Raw genomic sequence first — 22,155 nt, forward strand, 5'->3', positions numbered from 1 at the left:
ATCAGAACGTGAGTTAGGGCTCCCTCTGATTAGGCCACCTTAACAGGATTTTAACAACTTGATGTTTGATTGTCAATTTTTTCCTATATGGAAAAAGTATGAACAATTTCAATATATAGAGTCAGATTCTTGAGAGTTGCAAGAAATTTCAAAATAATATTTCAGGGAGACTGACAGAAATAAGAAAACATGAATGCAGCATGCATACTTTGTAGTAACAATCCTTGTTTGTTATATCATTATTAACTAACAAAAATTTGTAGCCCCAGTTTGAAAGTAAAGGCATAGGTCATTGATTTTCAAACTCTAGATTTTCTTGTCTGGGATTGAAGAGAGTGAAATAGGCTGTTGAACTGACGGCCTGCACAATGTACACACATCCTTGGTCTTTTTTTGTTTACATGCTGTGGCGTAATAGTGGGGTCCTAGGTATAGGAACCCTGTTTTGCTCAGACTCTGCTGCTACATGCTATTTTAGGACCTCAAGTCCTCCTATTTCTGGGTATCATGGGGTTTTCAAAGATTGCTTCCTATGACACAAATGTCTTCCCGTAATCACACATTGGTGCTTTTGTCCCCTGACTAGTGACTTCTGACACTGATAGTACCTGGAAAGCCTGTGAAATGTGTTGAACCATGGCGGCTGCGGTTGGTGTCATTTCCCATTGATGTCAGCATGAGTCCTGCTGGGCTTGCAAGTGCCATGCCACGTGGGCATGCTCTGCTGGGCCCAGAGCCATTATCTGTCTTCCCTTACCAGTGACCGACCAGGTCCCCAGGCTGCCCTGCCAGGAATTCCTGATTCCTCCAGGGGCAAGTTTCAGGAATCTATGTCAATTCTCAATTTTTCTCCCCCTATTCAAGAAGTAAGTAGCCATTTAGCAGACTAGAGTGAGAGAAGGGTGTAATTTCTGATTCACACATTCCAGTGAAGTAGAGCTAACACATTCATGTTGGCCAGATCAGTCCTATGGGCTTGCTTAAAGGGTTCTGTTTAGGACCTGGGCCAGAGGACCATCTGAATGGTAGTCCCTGTGCTGGACTTGAAAGGCCTTCTTCCTGTTGACATGGAGGATGAGGTAGGGGCATGGGATGTCGTTATTTGGTGTGGGTTTTATGCTTTATTATTATTATTTTTTAGATTTATTGAAATATAGTTGATATATAACACTGTATAAGTTTAAGATGAACAATGTGATGATATGGCACACTTATATTTTGTGAAACGATTACCACTCTAGGATCAGTTAACATTGTGAGCACCTCTCATAATTACCATTTCTTCTTTTGCAGTGAGAACAATTCAGATCTATTCTCTTAGCAACTTTCAAGTATATAATACAGTATTCTTAACTATCATCATCCTATTGTACCTTAGATCCCCAAAACTTAGCTTACAATGGAAAGTTTGTAACCTTTGATCCCTGTTTCTCTCACTTCAGTTCCTGATAACCACCATTCTACTTCTCTAGAAGGAAGAGTTTTTCTTTTATAGTGTGGTGGTTAAACATTTATACAACTGGTTTTTATGCTTTAGCTGACTTGCCTCAGTTCAGTTTATTTTTTTTAATCTTATTTTTTTAATTTTAATGCAGTGACATTGATAAATCAGGGTACATATGTTCCGAGAAAACATCTCCAGATTATTTTGACCTTTGATTATGCTGCATACCCCTCACTCAAAGTCAAATCGTCCTCTGTCACCTTCTATCTGGTTTTCTTTGTGCCCCTACCCTCCCCCCACTCCCTCCCTCGCCTTCCTTGCCCCTTCCTACCCCTCCACCCCACTACCTGTTACCATCACATTTTTGTCCATGTCTCTGAGTCTCGTTTTTATGTCCCATCTATGCATTGGTTCATAATAGCGAAGATCTGGAAACAGCCCAAGTGTCCGTCAGAGGACGAGTGGATTAAAAAACTTTGGTACATATATACTATGGAATACTACTCAGCCATAAGAAATGATGACATCGGATCATTTACAATAACATGGATGGACCTTGATAACATTATACGGAGTGAAATAAGTAAATCAGTTTATTTTTTCCCCAGGATTTCCATTGCTCCCTCATGCCAATAGATTCCAGGACAGAAGTTTACTCAGCTTTCATTCAGCAAGTCTTTCTGGAGAATCTGTTCTAAGTCAGGTACTCTGTTAGGTGCTGGGGGCACCACAACAAGTGAAAACAGCTCACAGCCTTGTGGGCAAAATAGCATTCTTAAATTACACTAGCATATATTGATAAAGCTGAGGAAAGTGCTGTAAAGGCTGTATATCAGCTCATTTCCACTTGTCTCAGTCTTTGTTACCCAGCTTGGGTTCATGTGGGGTTCCTAATTTCGATCTGGACCCAAGCACTTAAATGGCAGTGACATTGCAAACCATTTCAAAGTCTAGAATTATTTGTATTTGGAAGTAAGGTAATTATATGCGTTTCTGTTTAAATTTAAGTGAGAGGAGGGGAGATAGAGAGACAGACTCCCACATATACCCCATCAAGGATCTACCCAGCAACCCCCCTTCTGGAGCCATGCTTGCAACCGAGCTATTTTTAGTGCCTGAGGCAGAGGCTCCAGTGAGCCATCCTCAGTGCCCAGGGCCAACATGCTTGAATCAATCAAGCCATGGCTGCAGGAGGGAAGAGAGAGAGAACAGGGAGGGAAAAGGGAAAAGAAAGCTGATGCTCACTTCTGTGTGCCCCAACTAGGAATAGAACGTGGGACTTCTCCATGCAGGGTTGATGCTCTATCCACCGAGCAAACCAGCCAGGGCCAACTATGTGCTTTTTAACATTTTACCTTACTATTTATGTTTCATTTAAGTATACTCAATATTATATTATATATAATATAGTAATACATATTATAGTGTATATTAGTTATTAGTATCTTGATTAACATAGTACAATTATTAATTATGTTATAAAATTAGAATGTAGTAATATGAATATATAAAAATGAATTTTCTATGTATATATTATAAATCAAATCACATTCTCTAGTCTAAACATGTATTAACTAAGAAGAAGGGCCAGAATATCCCACATAAAAAACTAAAGATTAAAAATTTTAGATTAGAAAATTTTCTAAATCTTTGAAAATAGACTACTTTAAAATCTATAATATTATCAGTTTTTAGCAATTCTTTCCAGTGTTAGATTAGTATATGAATTCACACTGCCTGCAATCCTGCACTGATACATTTATCTCTTGTCAGATTTATGTAATGCCAGGTAAGGAACTGAAACCAAATCTCAGGGCTTGGGAATTAACTGGATAAGATCTAATGCCTTTCGGTCATTACCAAGGCTTTTAGAATGCAGTTTCTCATTTGCCGTGGACATGACCACAAAACATTTTCCCATTAGGTTTTCTTTCTGCTACATTGCTAGCATTCAACCTATTGGGAACATTAAAAAAAAAAAAAAGATATAATGCCTTTCTTCAAGTTGCCACAGCTATGTCTCAGCTGGGAATGTATGCTCATGGGCTTTTTCAGAACGAATGATGTGTTGAATATTTTTCTTGAATTCATTATTATTATTATTTCTTGGTGGAACTGGCATACAGCTTTGAGCAGAAGCAGCAGTGTGCTCGTCAATGTTTAAACCACTGTCACCCTAGATAGGAAAAAGCCCTCATTTGTAGAATTTGCCAGTTTTTCTGGTATGAGCACCAGCTATCAAGGTGATGTCAGTTAACACTGATCATGGAATTGGGAAGAGATACACACAGTAGTAGGTTCTTGTTAGCGCTGCAAGCTGTCTCTTTCTGCACAGAGTATATCTGTGGGGTAGAATTTTTCTTTGTTATGTAAATAAACAGGGAAATAGGAGAATTAAACTCATGACTTTGTTAAGGCTCTGTAGTGTGACACTGTTTCGCAAACTTTCTGCCTTTCCGGATATGTGAGACACTGGGTGACAGTATAATTATGAACAAAGTTTAAGAAACTGTAAGCACTCTTACTATACTGCTCACAAAATATATAGGGGATAATTCAAAATGAATATGAAGCAACAAAATATCCCCTAATTTTTGTGAGCAGTGTATTTGCTGCATTCTGATATTTTCTACTTTATTTTAACTCACTTAAAATGGTAAACTGGTTTCTTTTGGGGGGGGGGTTGTATATGTGCAGAGACAGAGAGAGTCAGAGAGAGGGACAGATAGGAAGGGAGAGAGATGAGAAACATCAATTTTTTGTTGCGGTTTCTTAGTTGTTCATTGATTTCTCATATGTGCCTTGACTGGGGGCTACAGCAGACCGAGTGACCCCTTGCTCGAGCCAGCAACCTTGGGCTCAAGCTGGTGAGCCTTGCTCAAACCCATGCTCAAACTGGCAACCTCAGGGTCTCGAACCGGGGTCCTCCACATCCCAGTCTGACGCTCTGTCCACTGAGCCACGGCCTGGCCAGGCTAAAATGGTAAATTGTTTAGTGATAGATACTTGTTATTTATTTAACAGATATATGGCTGTTTCTATGTGTCTATTTTAAATGCTTTACAAATGTTGACTAGTTCCTTCATCATGACCACCCAAAGAGGTAGGTGCTGGGTTCTACATTTATTACTTGGCAATGATGTTATTTGTCTTATAGACCTCAGATAACACTTCTCAAAGGAAGCAAACTATGCACAGTACAGTGATTTTAATCAATGGGAAGTGTCAAAATAACAATGTTTATAATTTTCCCTGGTATCTGTTTTAATTTATTACATTTTCTTTTATTCTCTAAGAGTATTATGACTAAAAGTGCTTTGTGTACTTTTTCTTTTTAATTCAATAAGACTCACTTTTCTACTTTACCAGATATTTTCCCCTAAAATGTTATGTCTAAATTATTAGCATCTTACTTTTCTCTGGAGCATTTTCCTCTCACAAAAAAAGTTGATTTTAGGGACTCTTAATTAAGACTAGCCAGAATTTTTCTGAATACTTCTATACTTTGATTTTCTAGTTGTTATGAATTGGTAACAGTTTCCTTTTTCATCAGCTCCCTCAACAGCCTCAAGAGCCTCTGCTGACGATGTCTCTGCGACCTCTGTGGCTCCTTTAACATCCATTCTCCTCTTCTTCCGTGGCTTTCCATCAAACTTAGAATGAAATCCAAAACCTATATTATAGATCATAAGGTTCTACATAATCTGACTCAGCACAGACAGTGTGATCTAGTGGTTAAGGTTCACCATCCAGTCTCTCTCCTAGCTAGTTGTGTGACCTTGAAAACAATTGTTAATCTCTCTGTGCTTCAGTTTACTAATCTTTAAAATGGGAAAATAATAGTATCTACATCATAGATTTTTAAAAATAAGGACTAAGTGGATTAATGCATAGCAAGGGCCTAGAAAAGTGCCTGGCATATAGAAAGAAATTAATAGATATTAGCCCCTCTCCTCTCCCTTCTCTGCTGCTCCAACCCCTCTCTAAACTCTTTTTCATTCCACCTTTCTAAGTGAAGGATGCAATATTTACACAAGCTCTTTTTACTACCTGAAAATTTCCTTTTCTACATTCTTCACCGAATTCACTTCTTCTTCTTCTTCACGTTTGTGCTTAATTAACTGCCGTTTCTCAGATAAGCCTTCCTAGCCCCCTGTCTAATTCAGACCCTCTGTGATAGCCTCTTATCACAGAACTCACCTTTTTTTTTAAAGCAGCCCTGCCACAATTTATTCTTCTGTGTGTATGGATCTGATTACAGGAGACCAGAGTGGTGGAGACAGAGATGGTTTCCACATTACTTGCTACATCATTCTTAATGCCCAGCCCAAGCTTAGTGCAGCATTTTGAAGTTTGTTTGCTCATATCATTTGGGGGCCTAAATAGTGCTTTTATAATATCAGCTTCATTCCTGCCTTGCTTTTATGTACCTTTCCCTGTGACTCTTCTCTCTTTCCTCCTTTTTATTGAAATAACTTTCATTCCTTTCTTTTTCTTTTTGCAAGAAGAATACATGCTCACTCTTGAATATTCTCCACAACTGATTTGTATGTTGTACTTACATTTTCTCTGTAAGGCATCTGAAAATTCTGGAAAACAAATGAGAGCTAGAAATAAACCATTATAAAGAAATAATAAAGCAAAATAGTGATGAGTTACCTAATTAAACATTTATCTGTTAAGTCAAAATGATATTTTCCTAATTATTTAGCTTGCACAATGAGGGCAAAAAGTCGTTTGACAACTGGCTTCCGATGTACGGAGTTACACAGAATGACTGCTATTTTTAGTTTTTATAGGGCAATGTGAACCTCTAGGGAAGTAAGTATATCTCTTTTTTATGCTTATATCTTTTATGGGTTTTGCACAAATCAAGATTGTTCTACCCAAATAGAACACTAACAGCTAACAATAATAACAGGAAGCATTGCAGCTGTAAGTGGAAATTAAAAAATACTAATTCAGAGGGAAACTAATCATGGAGCCAAGGGGAACAGTATTAGACACATGAAACACATTGCCCAGGAATAAATTTGCTGGTACATTCTGATGAACAAATTATTTCTCCATTTGTTCAACTTTACCTTGTCCTCTGAGAGGCCAGTTCTTCTCACCTGGAAAGGGGACAGGAGAGTCCCGGTTTCCACAGTTCGAAAGTGGTCTGTTGGGCTGTGGAGAAATAGGAAGCTCTGGGCTCTGATTTCACCAAATATAAATGGATTGGGACCTTAACATTTCATTAAAAACTAACTCTAGCTAAGAATTCAAGGTACGTCTAACAGCTCATATCTGCAGCTATTAAGATTCTTACTGACTGTTTAAAAGTGTTAATGTGTTACTTCTTAGATTGCCACTTCCTGGCATTGAAACAATGCTGAATTGGCAATTATCTTCAAAAGCCCAAATTCTACATTGTCTTCTTCATTTTGAAAAAAGAATTTGGGTTTCTATCCAGTTTAATCTTCTAAGAGAGGTGAAGAAGAGTTCTTTGGGAGGTGACACTTTTTTGTATTGATTTTTTTTTGTAAAATGAGAGCTTGATGCTAATGATATTTGCTTTTAAAAAGAGATGATTTTATGAACATTAAAATTATATTTAGCATATAATTATCTCTCTTACTTGAGTATTATTTATTAAAATAATATTCATTCATGCCACAGTGACATCAAAGGTTGGTAAAGAAGTTTCTAGGGTCAGGATCCTGCCAATTATTTATGAATGATTCATACCAGAAGTAAGAAATATTTCATCAAGAATTTAGATTATCTTTTTTTTTTTTTTTTTTTTGTATTTCTCCGAAGCTAGAAACGGGGAGAGACAGTCAGACAGACTCCCGCATGCGCCCGACCGAGATCCACCCGGCACGCCTACCAGGGGGCGACTCTCTGCCCCTCCGGGGCGTTGCTCTGTTGCGACCAGAGCCACTCTAGTGCCTGGGGCAGAGGTCAAGGAGCCATCCCCAGTGCCCGGGCCATCTTTGCTCCAATGGAGCCTCGGCTGCGGGAGGGCAAGAGAGAGACAGAGAGGAAGGAGAGGGGGAGGGGTGGAGAAGCAGATGGGCGCTTCTCCTGTGTGCCCTGGCTGGGAATCGAACCCGGGACTTCTGCACGCCAGGCCAACGCTCTACCACTGAGCCAACCGGCCAGGGCCTATCTTTTTAGTTTATAAATATACTCAACTCACACTTAAAATTTGGAAATAGTTAATTATATAAAAAGAAAACAGATTTATTTGTCCTTTAAACAATATCTACTTATAGTAATTAAACATTTTATTAATCATTAATCAATAATTTAAAATAATTTTACTTTAGCTCAATAAATTTAAGCAAATTTTTATGGATTTTACTTCTTTAACCTTTATAGATATTCAATCTAATGACTCCCTTTAAATTTTGTTTTATCAAGTAATATGGAAGCTCATCATATTCACTAAGTAAACATTGTCAAGACCTGATTTTAGCAACAGGTTTAGCAACAAAAATGGTGCTTAAGTGGCTATATGTTTGAAAAAAGAGTATGTTATATACCTTTTTTATGTATAAAAACCATACCATCAACAATGTTAGTAAGTCTTTATTTTTTTAAATTAAGTGACAGGCAGGGAGGCAGAGAGACTAATTCCCACATGCACCCCTACTGGGATCTACCCAACAAGCCTCCTTCAGGGTGATGCTCTGCCCATCTGGGGCCACTGCTTCATTCCTCGGCAACCGAGCTATTTCAGCACCTGAGGCAAGGCCATGGAGCCATCCTCAGCACCTAGTGCCAACTTGCTCAAACCATTCAAGCCATGGCTGTGGGAGGAGAAGAGAGAGAGAGAAGGGGGAGGGTTGGAGAAGCAGATGGTTGCTTTTTCCTGTGTTTCCTGACCGGGAATCGAACCCAGGAGACTTCCACAGGCCGTGCTGATGCTCTACCGCTGGCCAGGGACCTGTTAATAAGTCTTGAGATTTGAGGATCTCTTCATAATCCCCCAATCTCAATACCCACGTGTACACAGAGAGTCACTCACACATACACACACCCGTAATGTTGATGAGGAAATGCCCTACTCATTCAGATGACTGGTGTGTTGACTCAACAAAGCCTGTGACCACAAATAAGATGCTTCAGTTTAATCAAAGTTCAAAACTTTGGGGAAAGAACAGGTTTAAAAAATTTTTTAATTTTATTTTTTAATTACAGTTCACATTCAATATTATTTTGTTTCAAAACAGTTGCAGGGATATAAAATACAGCATAGAGAATATAGGTTTAAAATCTTGGATTTAGTGTCTCCTGTCACTACACTTTTTCATGGCTAGATTCCCTCTTAGCACTAAACTCCAAGCCTGAAGATCTGGGTTTAGTGATTTCCGTGGGCCTCATAAAATGACAAGATTAGACCATTGTACTTTGATTTGGCCATTGAATTAGATGCACTTGATTTTATGATAGATGTGTGTTTTAGAATTAGCACATGAAAGGCCCTGGCTGGTTGGCTCAGTGGTAGAGCATCGGCCTGGCATGCAGAGGTCCCGGTTCGATTCCCGACCAGGGCACACAGGAGAAGCGCCCATCTGCTTCTCCACCCCTCCCCCTCTCCTTCCTCTCTGTCTCTCTCTTCCCCTCTCGCAGCCAAGGCTCCATTGGAGCAAAGATGGCCTGGGCGCTGGGGATGGCTCCTTGGCCTCTACCCCAGGCGCTAGAGTGGCTCTGGTCGCAACAGAGCGATGCCCCGGAGGGGCAGAGCATCGCCCCCTGGTGGGCAGAGCGTCGCCCCCTGGTGGGCGTGCCGGGTGGATCTCGGTCGGGCGCATGCGGGAGTCTGTCTGACTGTCTCTCCCCGTTTCCAACTTCAGAAACACACACACACACAAACACACACACAAAAAAAAAAAAAAAAAAGAGAGAATTAGCACATGAAATGATACATAATAGCAGCAATAAGGGTAAGAGATCATCAGTTGGGGTCAGACAAGTCTGGGTGGCAGTGCCAGCTCTGCTCAATGATTACGGTGTATTTAAATATAGGTGTCACTTTACCTCTTGGGCTTCCATTTCCATTCTTATAAAATGGGAAGTAATCTCTGTCTCTCAGTTTCTCAGAGGATTTAATGAGATAATGTGTGACAGTGCTTATCCCAGTAAACAACAACAGCTATTACTACAAAATGGTAAAAGTGAGTTAGGAGCCAAATCCGGAAGCAGAGGAGGACATGAAGAGGCTTCTCTGCCTCTGTTTATTTTTTCCAGCATGCTACCCATTGTTGTTCCAAGTGTAAAACAGACCTCAAAGAAGTGACCACTTATAATTTTATTTTTTAATTTTAAATTCAAATAAAATTCTAAAAATAAAAGTTTTTCACGTTCAATAAAATTTAAAAATTTTTAAAAATAAATAAATTCATTGCAGGAAATGAAGACAGGCACATCCACACAACCACTTTACAAGATATAAAAACTGTGTCGGATCAAGGGGGACAAAATGCAGGGGACCCCGCACCTCCCCAGCCAGCCAGGAGGACCCAGACATCACTGCCGCCGGTGGCCACGACGCAGAGCCCTGCTCCTGAGCAGGCAGGACCCCAGGAACCCTGCTTCCAGTCCGGAGTCCTGAGAACTATGTCCCAACAGGACGTGCGTGCAGAGATTTTCCTGTGGAGCTTTCTGTTGTGGTCAGACACCATAGAGATGGTGCGTGTGGCCGGCCACCAGGATGTGTACAAATCAGCCTGGCTATACCCGGTCTATATATTCAGTTTTATTTCACTCCTTCGAATTATTTTCACTCCCCAGAACCCTCTTCTGAATTCTCTGGGCATCCTGCTCCAGGATTTACCCTTTATTTTTGTCAGACTTAGTTTAATCATTGCCCTGGGAACGATCACACCCACATTGGGGCTTTGTAAAAATGTATTGGTGACTCTCTCTTATGTTTACTTCAATTACTTAACCAAATTCAGGGTTTTCTCTACCTTTGAATTGTCTTCATTTTAAAAAGAAAATGGAATAGTCAAGCCTCTTTATTATGCATGTGTACACATTTGTCTTATGTGATTACATATAATGCTTACTTTGATGTAAATAATTAGATACATAATTTTGTAATTTGCTTTAACTATGTTGGGACACTCTGGAATATTCATGGTAGGGGCTCTTAATTTTATCTGACTTTTAGATGGTAGGAAGATTTGTGAGAGATTTATGTGTGCCAGAGCCATGTTTACAGAAACTGTCTTCAATGATCTGTGGGAACAGACAGCTTAAGACTGAACAAATGAACTTATGAACTTGCCTACCACCCCTACTCTCAACCAGCGCCCAGAACTCACTGTTTTGTGCTTTATGTTTCTCTCTCATGCTGACAAACCTCTATTTGCAGCTGTTAAAAAGTTTAGTTTCTGGCTTTATGACTCTGGGCAAGTTCTTTGACCTTGATCTAAAAGATGAGCATAATAATAGAACTTTAATAGGCTTACTAGTATGTGAATAAGGTTGAAAGGATTCCATGAGGGAGGGATGTTTTCATCACATTGTCTGGCTAACAATAACTCAATAAATAGTCTGACCTGTGGTGGCGCAGTGGATAAAGCATCGACCTGGAAATGCTGAGGTCGCCGGTTCGAAACCCTGGGCTTGCCTGGTCAAGGCACATATGGGAGTTGATGCTTCCAGCTCCTCCCCCCCTTCTCTCTCTCTGTCTCTCCTCTCTCTCTCTCTGTCTCCCTCTCTTCTCTTAAAAAAAAAAGAATAAATAAATTTAAAAAAAATTAAAAAAAATACAAATTAAAAAACAAAACAAAACTCAATAAATGCTAAGGATTTTAAATGTACCAAGTCAGAGAGAGAAGTAGCTAAATGCATTGTGTCAATTTTCCTGTTGTATTCTTTTCTGTGCCCCTCTTTACTCTCAAAAATAATAATTCAGACCATGCATTTGTGAAAAATAAAATGTAAAAATCTTAAGTTTACCTCAGACTGTACGTTTTTATCAAGTAGCATTATATTCAGAAGTGAGAACTGTATGATTATATGGATTGGAGTCGGTATAAGCATTGATTAATGAGGCATTTGAGTGTCTCCTGGGAGTCCTCATAGGGCCTGTTGTAGCATATTAGTAAGACCATCACTGTAGTTTTACTTTTCTGAGTTATCTATTAATTTTTAAATTTGGCTTTGTCTCTTTGTCTCATCTATCAATCCAACAGAAACTTATAATACATCTAGAAGAATTTTAATATAAATAATTTCTTTTAAATTATGACAAGATATTTTTATTAAGAACCTAAAACCAATTAGTTGATTTGTAATATTCCTAAATATGACAATATATTGCATAAATTTATATTTATCTTTATATTGGAATATATAATGTGAATAGTGGTCATATATACTGAAAAGTATTTAGAATGTATTTCGTATCTCATATTTGAATATCAGTGTGCCTGATATTTGGGGAAGTTGCTACACTTTATACAAATAATGAAGGCATGCATGGAAGATTACATGTAGGAGGAAAATTGTTGAATATCTAATTTTATTTAATATTTTATTATAAGAGTATATATATGTTTATAATATTCAAGTCTGTGGTACATAATAGAAATTGTAGCAAATTTTGCTAATGAAACATTAATATTTCTACAGTGAGTGATTAAAAGTTGTTATTAAACTATATTGATCAAAACTAAAATAAAATTATATTGAATTTCTAATGGTTGTTGAGTCTATGCCTCATATTGCTTTTGTCTCCCCTTTAAAAAGCTTGCTTTTCTGCTATATAAAAGTATACATGCAAAAAACTGGCAGGACAGGTAGTGGGCTATATGGTACTTCATTTCAAGAAATATTTGGAGCTCAGCTGGTAACTATGTCTTCATTTAGTGTCAGGCTCACATAAAGTTAGTTGTAGGAAAGATACATTTTAAAAAGTTCATTTATGGCCCTGGCTGGTTGGCTCAGTGGTATAGCATTGATGTGGATGTCCGCGTTCGATTCCTGGTCAGGGCACACAGAAGAAGCGACCATCTGCTTCTCGACCCTTCCCCCTCTCCCTTCTTTCTCACTCTCTTCCCCTCCCACAACCAAGGCTCTGTTGGTTTGAGTGCATTGGCCCCCAATGCTCCATCTAAGGTACTAAAAAATATAGCTCAGTTGTGAGCATGGCCCCGATGGGCAGAGCATTTGTCCTGGACAGGGGTTGCCGGGTGGATGCTGGTTGGGGTGCATGTGGGAATCTATCTATCTCTCCTCCTCTCACTTGGAAAAAAACACACCACAATGAGATATCACCTCATACCTGTCAGAATGGCTATCATCAATAAATCAACAAACAACAAGTGGTGGCAAGGATGAAGAGAAAAAGAAACCCTTGTGCACTGTTGGTGGAAATGCAGCTTGGTATAGGCACTGTGGAAAGCAGTATGGAGTTACCTCAAAAAACTAAAAATTGAACTGCCTTGTGACCCAGCAATTCCACTTCTGGGACTATATTCAAAGAAACCCAAAGCACTAATTTGAAAAAGTATATGCACCTTTATATTCATTGCAGGATTATATATTTACAATAACCAAGATTTGGAAGCAGTTTGAGTATCCATCAGTAGAATGGATAAAAAAGCTGTGGTGTATACGAACAAAGGAATACTACTCGGTCATAAAAAGAAGGAAATCTTATTCTTTCTGACAGCATGGATAGACCTCAAGAGCGTTATGCTAAGTGATATAAGCCAGTCAGAGAAAGACAGGTACCATATGATTTCACTCATATGTGAAATCTAAGGAATAAAATAAACTAACAAAATAGATACAGACTATAAATACAGAGAGCAGACTGACAGTTGTCAGAGGGGAAGAAGATTGGGAAGCTGGGTGAAAAAGGTGAAGGGATTAAGCAAAAAAAAAAAACCCAACTGACCTGTGGTGGCGAGTGGATAAAGCGTCGACCTGGTAATGCTGAGGTCACCGGTTCGAAACCCTGGGCTTGCCTGGTCAAGACACATATGGGAGTTGATGCTTCCAGCTCCTCCCCCCTTCTCTCTCTCTCTCTCTCTCTCTCCCCCCCTCCCTCTCTCTCTCTCTCTCTCCTCTCTAAAAATGAATAAATAAAATTTTTAAAAAATTTAAAAAAAGTGAACTCTAAAAAATAAAAAAAAACCCAAAACACAAAAAACCAACAACAAAAAAAACCTCATAGACATAGACAAAAGTGTGGTGATTACCAGAGGGAAAAGGGGGTGTGGAGAGGTAGAAGAGAATATAAGGGAAATAAACAGTGATAGGAGACTTGCCTTGGAGTGATGAACACAATACAATATACAGATGATGTATTATATAATTGTACACCTAAAACCTATATAATTTTCTTAATCAATGTCACCACAATAATAAAGAAGTTAATTTTTTAAAATGACATAATTCTTAACATGTGTGTGCCTAGCAAAAAAGCATCAAAGTATATGAGGCAAAACTGATAACTTCAAAGAGAAATACATAAATCCACTCCTCCCAGAAACTGGCAATTTCAGTTGGCAGCAAGTCAGTAAGGATATAGTTAAGCTGAACAACACCATCAATGTTTTGGATATCATTGGTATCTGTAGACTTGTTCATCTAATAACAGCAGAATATAAATTGTTCCCAAGCTTATATGGAACATTCACTAGTATCAACCACATTCTGGGCCATAAAACACACTTTAACAACTTTAAATAAGTAGGAATCACACAATGCTTGCTTTTGTAATAGAATTAAACTAGGAATCCATAACCAAAAGAACAGAAATATACCAAAATACATGAAGATTAAACAATACACTTTTAAATAACACAAGTGTTGAAGAAGAAATTTCAAAATAATTAGAATATATTTTGGAGTATGTGAAAATTAAAAACATCAAAATTTGGGGGAAACAATAAAAGATGTGTTTAGAGAAATATTTATAGTATCCATTGCATATATTAGAAAAGAAAGAAGATGTAAAATCAATATCCTAAGTTTTCATCTTATAGAATTAGAAAAAGAAGAGGAAATTAAATACCAAGTATCAATAAGAGAAGAAAAGTAATAAAAGGTATTAGAGCAAAAACCAATAAAATTGAAAACAAAAAATCAATAGAAAAAATCAATGAAACAAAAAGTGTTTATTTGAAAAGACTAATAAAGTTGATAAGGCTCAAGCCAGGCTAAGAAAGAGAGAAGACACAACTTAGTAATATTAGAAATGAGATCACTAAAGATCTCCTTTAAAGTAAAACAATAATAAATAACATGAACCACTCTATACCTATACATTTGATAAACTAGATGAAATAGACCAAATCCTTGAAAGACACAATGTGTCAAAACTCACACAAGAAGAAATAGATTATCTGAATAGGTCTATACCTATTAAAGAAATTGAATCAACAATTAATAATCTTTCAAAATGGAAGGCACTAAGCCCAGACGGTATTAACGGTGAATTCTACCAAACATTTAAAGAAGAAATTATACAAATTTTTTCAATTTCTCTTTAAGAGGACAGAGGAGGAGGGAATATATCTTAATTCATTCCATGAGACCAACATTACCCTAATACTAAATCAGGCAAGCACATTACAAGTAAAGAAAACTACAGACCCTTATCTTTCATGAACATTATGCAAAAATCCTCACCAAAATATTAGCAAATGAAATCCAAAAAAATATAAAAAGGATTATATCTCACTTAATTGTGAGATTTATCTCATAGATGCAAATCTTGTTCAACATCTGAAAATCAGTTAATGTAATCTAACACATCAACAGGTGAAAAGAGAAAAATGACATGATTATATCAATTGATGCAGAAAAATACATTTGAAAAAATCCAACACCCATTAATGATTAAAAATTATATATCCCAGGAAACTAGAGAGGAACTTTCTTAAATGAATAAAAACTATTGACAAAAACCCTACAGCTAACATCATACATAATGGTGATAAATTTAAAGTTTTTTCACTAAGATCAAGTACATGGCAAGGACATCCCCTCTCACCACACTACTTTAAAACATCATATTGGAAGTTCTTCATAATTCAATAAGGCAAGTAAAAGAAATAAAAAACATACAGATTAGAAAAAGGCATTATCCTGTCTTTGTTTACAGATGACATGATTGTCTATGTAGAATTAACATAAGAATTAACAAAAAACCTCCTGAAACTAATAAGGGATTACAGCAAGGTTTCAGGATACAAGATTAATATACAAAAGTGAATTTGTCTTCCTATATTCCAAAAATAAACAAGTGAAATTTGAAATAAAAACCTCAAAATGAAATACTTAAATATAAATTTAACAAAATGTGTAAAGATCTATATGAAGAAAACCACAAAACTCAGATGAAAGACATCAAAGGATTACTCAATAAATGGAGAGACATTCCATGTTTATAGATAAGGAAACTAAATATGGTCAGGATTTCACAATTTGATCTACAGATTTAACGAAATCCTTATCAAAATCTGAGTGTTTGTTTGTCTGAATTTTGATAAACTGATTCTACAGTGTGTATGGAGAGACAAAAGATCTGGAATAGTTAACACAACATTGAAGGAGAAGGACAAGTTGGAGAATTGATACTATTTGACTTTAAGACTTATTATAAAGCCACAGGAATGGTATTATAAAGCTAACGACAGTATGGTATTGGCAAAAGAGTAGGCAAACAGGTCAATGAAACATAATAGAGAAACCAGAAATAGACCCATGTAAATATAGCAAATGATCTTCGATAAAGGAGCAAAATTAACAAAATGGACTTTGCGGCGGATGACGTCAGAGTAATGGCGGGGTAGGAAGCGATACCGATAAATCTCCCCCAAAACTCAACAAGATCTTCAACCAGAAACAGAAAAACCTATACTTGGAGCTTCCAGATGCTTCGCAATACACCCAAAGGTATGATTGAGTGAAAAATTGGCTAAATATATAACCAAACCCCGAAGGAAATAGGGAGTAAGAAATGCTCCGCCTTCCTCACTAACCTAAACAGGGCGGCTTTCTATGGTAACTGTGAATATAGAAACTGAGGCGGGCAAAGGGGGTGAATACATCCAGGCTGCGACACAAACGGCCGAACCAGGCTGTGGCACGGAGATCCAAGCCGAGGAAAATCTGATCCTGTTGCAACCCGGGCAATACAAGCTAACACTCGCGCCAAACCCAAACAAAGAAAGACAAGCGGCGCGGCCATTTTACCCGGTCTCCTGGTCGCTGCGCAGTTAGTGGGCGAGAATTTCTTCCTAGGCCCCGAGAGTGGGCGCCCGTGTTGCCCCACAGAGAGGCAGGGTCAGAGGCCTTTCTGTGGGCTGAGGGCAGAGTCTCTGGGCAGCCCCAGCGCCCTGGGAAAGCCATGCACGGGAGGGAGTGAGAACTAATTCCAACGGTGGAGATTTTCCGTACTGGAGGGTGTTTCACTCAGAGGGAAACGCAGCCGGCCTCATATCCTGGTTTGCGCGCGCAGATAAGGAGTGAGCGATTCCTTCGAGTACCTCGGCAGTGCGCGCCTGAGTTATCGCACAGAGGGGCAGAGTCAGGGGCCTTTGTGTGGGCCAAAGCAGAATCTCGGGCCGCCCCAGCGCCTTGCAAAAGCCGCGCACGGGGACGGAGCGAGACTCAATTCCAACGCTGCAACTTTTCCCTGCGGTTGGGGGTTTCACTCAGAGCGTGAGACTGCTGGCCGGATATCCTGGTCTGCGCGCGCAGCCAGTGAGTGAGTTTCCTCCAAGCGCCCCGGAAGTGAGCGCCCGCCTGTGTTACCGGACAGAGTGGCAGGCAGAACCAGAGGTCTTTGAGTGGGCGGAAAGCCCGCCTGATTATGCTAGCAGCTCTGACTGACTGAGCCTTACCCAGAGCCCTGTGCTGAGTGGAAATAGAGTGGGGAGTTGCCAGCTCTTTGAGCCTCTTACTATCCAGGCAGAGGCAGCAGCAACCCCATAGCTGGATTATCAGGCTACTAATTGAGGAAGGAAAGACCAGGAGAAAGGCTCCAGGAACACGGACTCTCTCACTGTCGGAGCCTATAAATGCTAATTAGCTTCGACTGCTGACGAGACTAAAGCACAATACATGACATTGCCATAGAGACTTATCAACTGCAAACCTCCACCTGAGCGTGCCAATGGGGCAAAACCCGGGGTACAGAGTCACCGACCAGGAAGAGGGAGAGAAAAGAAAAAGCAAGAAGATACCCTCTCAAAATCAAGAATAATCTGCAGACTTTATAACCTATCCCATTTTATTATATTTGTTCGTTTGTTTCTCTTATCTTCATTCTTGATACTTTTTTTTTTCCTCCTCCAATTTGGCTGATTAACTCTCTACCGGTCTTACTCTCTCCTCTCCTTGAACTACACTACCCATAAGTGTTACATCTCCCATTATCTTTTCTCTTCTCTTCCTTTCTCTCTATGAGGGTTGCACTCCAAAACCCTTAACTCTCTCTCTCTCTCCTTTCTTTTTTCTTCTTTTAGTGGTTCCCTCTTTTTTCTCTCTCTCTCTCTTTCTTTTCTCCCTCTATATTAGTTTCTTCCTTTCTCCTTTACATCTCCTCTCATTCATACCTCAATAACAAACAAATTATCTTATCTGGGACTCAAACTTATGTTTTTGGCATTTTGGGGGGTTTTTACTTCACCTTTTTAACTCACTAGCAGTGCTCCCATCCCTGGCTCTCCATATTATCTAGTTCTTGTTCCACTAAATACAATAGTAATTTTTTAATTTGTCCTCCCATTTTTCCGTTTTCCTCTTAATCCTCTCATCATAACTCTTAGACAACCAACACCTAAAAGCAAATAATTTTATTCTTGACCCAAATTTTTTCCTTATTTGCTTTTTGTGGGTCCATACGCTTTTTTTTTTTTTTTTTTTTTTTTTGCCCCTTTATTACTTTTCCCCAATTCAGGCCCTCCATCACAGGCATTGTTTCTTATAATTTACAGTCCACCACAAGATTTTCTCAAGAAAGAGGGGAGAGGAGAGGAGAGGAAAAAAGGAGGGGGGGAATAATTTCCTTTTTTTAAAAAATTTTTATTTTATTTTATTTTTCTTTATTTCATTATTAATTTTTTTAAAAAAAAACTTTTCGATTTTTTATTTTTTTCATAATTTTTTTTAAACTTTTTATTCTTTATTAAATCTCATTAATACTATCAACAAAACCACCCTCAGATGCCATTAAGGAAGAGAAAATCGAATATCATGGATACAAAAGAAAGAGAGGTAACACAGCTAGATGAGGAAAAATCTATGGAGAAAAAAATTAATATATTGGAAACCTTGGAGCTAAATGACAGAGAATTCAAGATAGAAATCCTAAAAATCCTCCGAGATATACAAGAAAACACAGAAAGGCAATTTAGGGAGCTCAGAAAACAACTCAATGAACACAAAGAATATATGTCCAAGGAAATTGAAACTATAAAAACAAATCAAACAGAGATGAAAAACTCAATTCACGAGCTGAAAAACGAAGTAACAAGCTTAGCTAATAGAACAGGTCAGATAGAAGAGAGGATTAGTGAAATAGAAGACAAGCAACTTGAGGCACAACAGAGAGAAGAAGAAAGAGACTCAAAAATTAAAAAAAATGAGATAGCCCTACAAGAATTATCTGACTCCATCAAAAAGAATAACATAAGAATAATAGGTATATCAGAGGGAGAAGAGAGAGAAAATGGAATGGAGAACATACTCAAACAAATAATAGATGAGAACTTCCCAAGCCTGTGGAAAGAACTAAAGCCTCAAGTTCAGGAAGCAAACAGAACTCCAAGTTTTCTTAACCCCAACAAACCTACTCCAAGGCATATCATAATGAAATTGACACAAACCAACAGCAAAGAAAAAATTCTCAAGGCAGCCAGGGAAAAGAAGAATACAACATATAAAGGAAGGCCCATTAGATTATCATCAGATTTCTCAGCAGAAACTCTACAAGCTAGAAGAGAGTGGACCCCAATATTTAAAGTCCTGAAAGAGAGGAACTTTCAGCCACGAATACTATACCCATCAAAGCTATCCTTCAAATATGAAGGAGAAATAAAAACATTCACAGATACAGAAAAGATGAGGGAATTTATCATCAGAAAACCCCCACTCCAGGAATTACTAAAGGGGGTTCTCCAATCAGATACAAAGAACAAAAAAAAACCAGAGCCACAAGTAAAAGCTCCAAGAAGAACACAATAAAACCAAATTTAAACTGTGACAACAACAAAAAGAAAGAGGGGGAGAAGATGGAGATTAACAGTAGCAAAGGACGATGGAGTGCAAAAGTACTCACAAAATAGTTCGCTACAATGAACAGGGTAGGGACCCTTTTCATTACTCAAAGGTAACCCCCATTGAAAAAACCACCACAGAAGCACATGAGATAAAAAAGATAGCAACAGAGGAAAGATGTATGGAATACAACCAAATAAAAACAAAAGATAGAAAAACAAAAGAGAAGGATCAAACAAGACACAAAACTAACAGAAAGCAAGATATAAAATGGCAATAGGGAACTCACAAGTATCAATAATTACACTAAATGTAAACAGATTAAACTCACCAATAAAAAGGCACAGAGTAGCAGAATGGATTAAAAAAGAAAATCCAACTGTATGCTGCCTACAGGAAACTCATCTAAGTAACAAGGATAAAAACAAATTCAAAGTGAAAGGCTGGAAAACAATACTCCAAGCAAATAACATCCAAAAAAAAGCAGGTGTAGCAATACTCATATCGGATAATGCTGACTACAAGACAGGAAAAGTACTCAGAGACAAAAATGGCCATTTCATAATGGCTAAGGGGACACTGAATCAAGAAGACATAACAATTCTTAATATATATGCACCGAACCAAGGAGCACCAAAATATATAAGACAGCTACTTATTGATCTTAAAACAAAAACTAACAAAAACACAATCATACTTGGAGACCTCAATACACCGCTGACGGCTCTAGATCGGTCATCCAAACAGAGAATCAACAAAGACATAGTGGCCTTAAACAAAACACTAGAGCACCTGGATATGATAGACATCTACCTGGACATTTCATCCCAAAGTGACTGAGTATACATTTTTCTCCAGTGTACATGGATCATTCTCAAGAATTGACCATATGTTGGGCCACAAAAACAACATCAGCAAATTCAGAAAAATTGAAGTTGTACCAAGCATATTTTCTGATCATAAAGCCTTGAAACTAGAATTCAACTGCAAAAAAGAGGAAAAAATTCCCCCCAAAATGTGGAAACTAAACAACATACTTTTAAAAAATGAATGGGTCAAAGAAGAAATAAGTGCAGAGATCAAAAGATATATACAGACTAATGAAAATGACAATACGACATATCAGAATCTATGGGATGCAGCAAAAGCAGTGATAAGAGGGAAGTTCATATCACTTCAGGCATATATGAACAAACAAGAGAGAGCCCAAGTGAACCACTTAACTTCCCACCTTAAGGAACTAGAAAAAGAAGAACAAAGACAACCCAAAACCAGCCGAAGAAAGGAGATAATAAAAATCAGAGCAGAAATAAATGAATTAGAGAACAGAAAAACTATAGAAAAAATTAATAGAACAAGGAGCTGGTTCTTTGAAAAGATCAACAAAATTGACAAACCCTTGGCAAGACTTACCAAGGAAAAAAGAGAAAGAACTCATATAAACAAAATCCAAAATGAAAGAGGAGAAATCACCACGGACACCATAGATATACAAAGAATTATTGTAGAATACTATGAAAAACTTTATGCCACTAAATTCAACAACCTAGAAGAAATGGATAAATTCCTAGAAAAATGTAACCTTCCTAGACTGAGTCAAGAAGAAGCAGAAAGCCTAAACAGACCTATCAGTAGAGAAGAAATAGAAAAAACCATTAAAAACCTCCCCAAAAATAAAAGTCCAGGCCCTGACGGCTATACCAGCGAATTTTATCAAACATTCAAAGAAGACTTGGTTCCTATTCTACTCAAAGTCTTCCAAAAAATTGAAGAAGAAGCAATACTTCCAAACACATTTTATGAGGCCAACATAACCCTCATACCAAAACCAGGCAAGGATGGCACAAAAAAAGAAAACTACAGACCAATATCTCTAATGAATACAGATGCTAAAATACTAAACAAAATACTAGCAAATCGAATACAACAACATATTAAAAAAATAATACATCATGATCAAGTGGGATTCATCCAGAATCTCAAGGATGGTTCAACATACGTAAAACGGTTAATGTAATACACCATATCAACAAAACAAAGAACAAAAACCACATGATCTTATCAATAGACGCAGAAAAGGCTTTTGATAAAATACAACACAATTTTATGTTTAAGACTCTCAACAAAATGGGTATAGAAGGAAAATATCTCAACATGATAAAGGCCATAGATGATAAACCATCAGCTAACATCATATTAAATGGCACTAAACTGAAGGCTTTCCCCCTTAAATCAGGAACAAGACAGGGTTGTCCACTCTCTCCACTCTTATTTAATGTGGTACTAGAGGTTCTAGCCAGAGCAATCAGACAAGACAAAGAAATAAAAGGCATCCATATCGGAAAAGAAGAAGTAAAGGTATCACTTTTTGCAGATGATATGATCCTATACATCGAAAACCCCAAAGAATCCACAAAAAGACTACTAGAAACAATAAGCCAATACAGTAAGGTCGCAGGATACAAAATTAACAT

The 22,155-nt window shown here is 37.9% G+C and overlaps 1 protein-coding gene and 1 non-coding gene across 2 annotated transcripts in view; both read left to right on the forward strand.

The window, feature by feature from the left end:
- The window catches only part of TMEM236 (transmembrane protein 236), a 51,145-nt gene extending 39,001 nt beyond the window's left edge, over positions 1–12,144 (forward strand). The window contains exon 4 of the mRNA XM_066386216.1: positions 9,843–12,144. Coding sequence (XP_066242313.1) covers positions 9,843–10,426 — 584 coding nt within the window. The 3' untranslated portion in view covers positions 10,427–12,144. The remainder of the gene's footprint in view (positions 1–9,842) is intronic.
- On the forward strand, positions 3,295–3,415 carry LOC136407384 (small nucleolar RNA SNORA32). Its single transcript, XR_010751925.1, has one exon. It is a non-coding gene; the product is annotated as a small nucleolar RNA SNORA32 (small nucleolar RNA).
- Positions 12,145–22,155: the final 10,011 nt, after the last annotated feature.

The sequence above is a fragment of the Saccopteryx leptura genome, chromosome 5 (genome assembly GCF_036850995.1).
Source record: "Saccopteryx leptura isolate mSacLep1 chromosome 5, mSacLep1_pri_phased_curated, whole genome shotgun sequence".
Taxonomy (NCBI): domain Eukaryota; kingdom Metazoa; phylum Chordata; class Mammalia; order Chiroptera; family Emballonuridae; genus Saccopteryx; species Saccopteryx leptura.